The sequence below is a fragment of the Aplysia californica genome, unplaced genomic scaffold, assembly GCF_000002075.1.
Source record: "Aplysia californica isolate F4 #8 unplaced genomic scaffold, AplCal3.0 scaffold00006, whole genome shotgun sequence".
NCBI classification, from domain to species: Eukaryota; Metazoa; Mollusca; class Gastropoda; order Aplysiida; family Aplysiidae; genus Aplysia; species Aplysia californica.
The window spans coordinates 2,053,152-2,054,986 of record NW_004797276.1 but is presented as its reverse complement, the minus strand read 5'-3'; the positions used below and the strand labels follow the sequence as shown (position 1 = coordinate 2,054,986).

General features: G+C 43.6%; 1 protein-coding gene across 1 annotated transcript in view; it reads left to right on the top strand.

Annotated features, from left to right (window-relative positions):
- LOC101857076 (protein flp) overlaps positions 1 to 1,835 on the top strand; it is a gene marked incomplete in the record, with an annotated part of 9,947 nt that overhangs the window by 5,723 nt on the left and 2,389 nt on the right. The window contains 2 exon segments of the mRNA XM_035969034.1: positions 575 to 838; positions 1,259 to 1,444. Of these exon segments, the coding sequence (XP_035824927.1) occupies positions 575 to 838; positions 1,259 to 1,444 (450 nt within the window).

Genomic DNA, 1,835 nt, shown 5'->3' with positions numbered 1-1,835 from the left:
GCCGCCACCCCCGATGAAGTTGATATTCTAAATATTATCCTTGATGACAAATCCTATATTATCATCATCATCATCATCATCTCCAAAACCATGAAGCTGGACACAAATCAAAACTGTGTCCAATTTATTGAAACTAGAACCGAGTTAGCTTCATTGTCAATGTCAACGGACGAGCACCAGACGAGCAGGAAATTGTCATTTTTGTGTCAACGGCTATAGCTTTTTGTCTCTAATCCTTTTTTCATTATAAAAAAATAATTAATTAAAGTACCATATACCGGGAAGTCACCCGACAACAGGCAAGTTACATAATTGATTTTCTATATTTTCTTTTTCTGGATAGCTTTGTCTTTTTCTATTCGTAAAGATGTAGGGTATTGATGTACCTACTTTCTGTTATTGATGGTATAGGAACGGTTTGTTTGTCTTTTGACATCTTGGAGACAGTCATGATTTAGAACCCTGCAATATAAATATAATTATAAGCTTCCACGTGTAAGCCTACCCGCTGTGAAATGGCATGGAGAACTGACACTGACATCTAATTATATCGTGATATCTATTTTTTCTCTAGTCACATTGCTCTCCTCCCAGCCCCGCACCAATTCCGGGTGAAGTACTTCTACAGTAACATTATGTACGGCTTGGTCACACGCCTTGCTGAAATAGTAGGCGAAGCTTCGTGGGAACAGCTAATAAGAGAAAACCTGTTTGAGCCACTGGGTATGGAGAACTCCACGTTTTTGACGGACGTGGACTGGAGCAGGAACAACGTAGCCACTGCGTACTCCCAAAAAATGACAGGAGAGGAAGTCCGAGTGTCTCATGAATTTTCAAAGTAAGAACATCTTGAGTTTTCTCGAATGATCTGTTTGCCTGATTATAGACATTTTCAAATTGAAGATGTAGTCTTCATTTAGTTTTCTTAATAGGATGCCAGATCACGAGAGAAATATCCAGGGCGAAAATGTAAAAAATAGGATCTAACTTGCTTCCGATCTTCGAACATTTTGTTGAGAGTTCACGACAGTGACCTCACGTGTGCCAGCGTGAGGGCGAGACGGCCAGTTGGCACACTGTCATTAGCGGAATACGACATTACTGTGTAGCAATAACGATGGTGCACTTTTGTACCTTGCTGTGGTTTAAAAGTTGGCGTGTAAAGAGAGTAATCCCAGCTTTTACATTTAGCTTAAGTATTTAATAGAGCGAAGCCGTTGGGTATGCTTTCTGACCAGACCTCAATGTCTCATACCAGGCGCTGGGCTCTTCTGGCGGGTTCCGGGGCAGTGATGACCACTGCTAACGACATGACACGTTGGATGCATTTCCACTTGTACGGAGGGAAGAATCTAAGTGATAAGCAGGTCGTGCAAGAGGAACGCCTGAATGAGGTGCACAAAGCTCGCTTTCGGATCACTCCGACTGTGAGCAAGGACACGCGCATACCTCAGTTCCCCGTCACGTCCAGCGCCGACGTTTACGCTCACGGCTTCAGGAGAGGTTTCTATCGAGGTATGTTATTATGATAGACCTAGGTATAGACCTAGGTCTAGCATTTGAAATTTGGACTGGCTTCAGCCGTATGTTTTATTCTGTCTGTTATATCCTCCAGCTGGAAGGTATATCTGATAAATACACGCACGGGCACACGCGTGAGCGCTGCACGCGCGCGCGCGCTCTCACACACACAGACACACACACACACACACACACACACACATGCATACACGCATACTCGCACACACACGTGCACACGTATACACGTACACACGTATACACGTATACACGCAAACATCCAGACACGTACACACACCCAAACATACTTATTCATA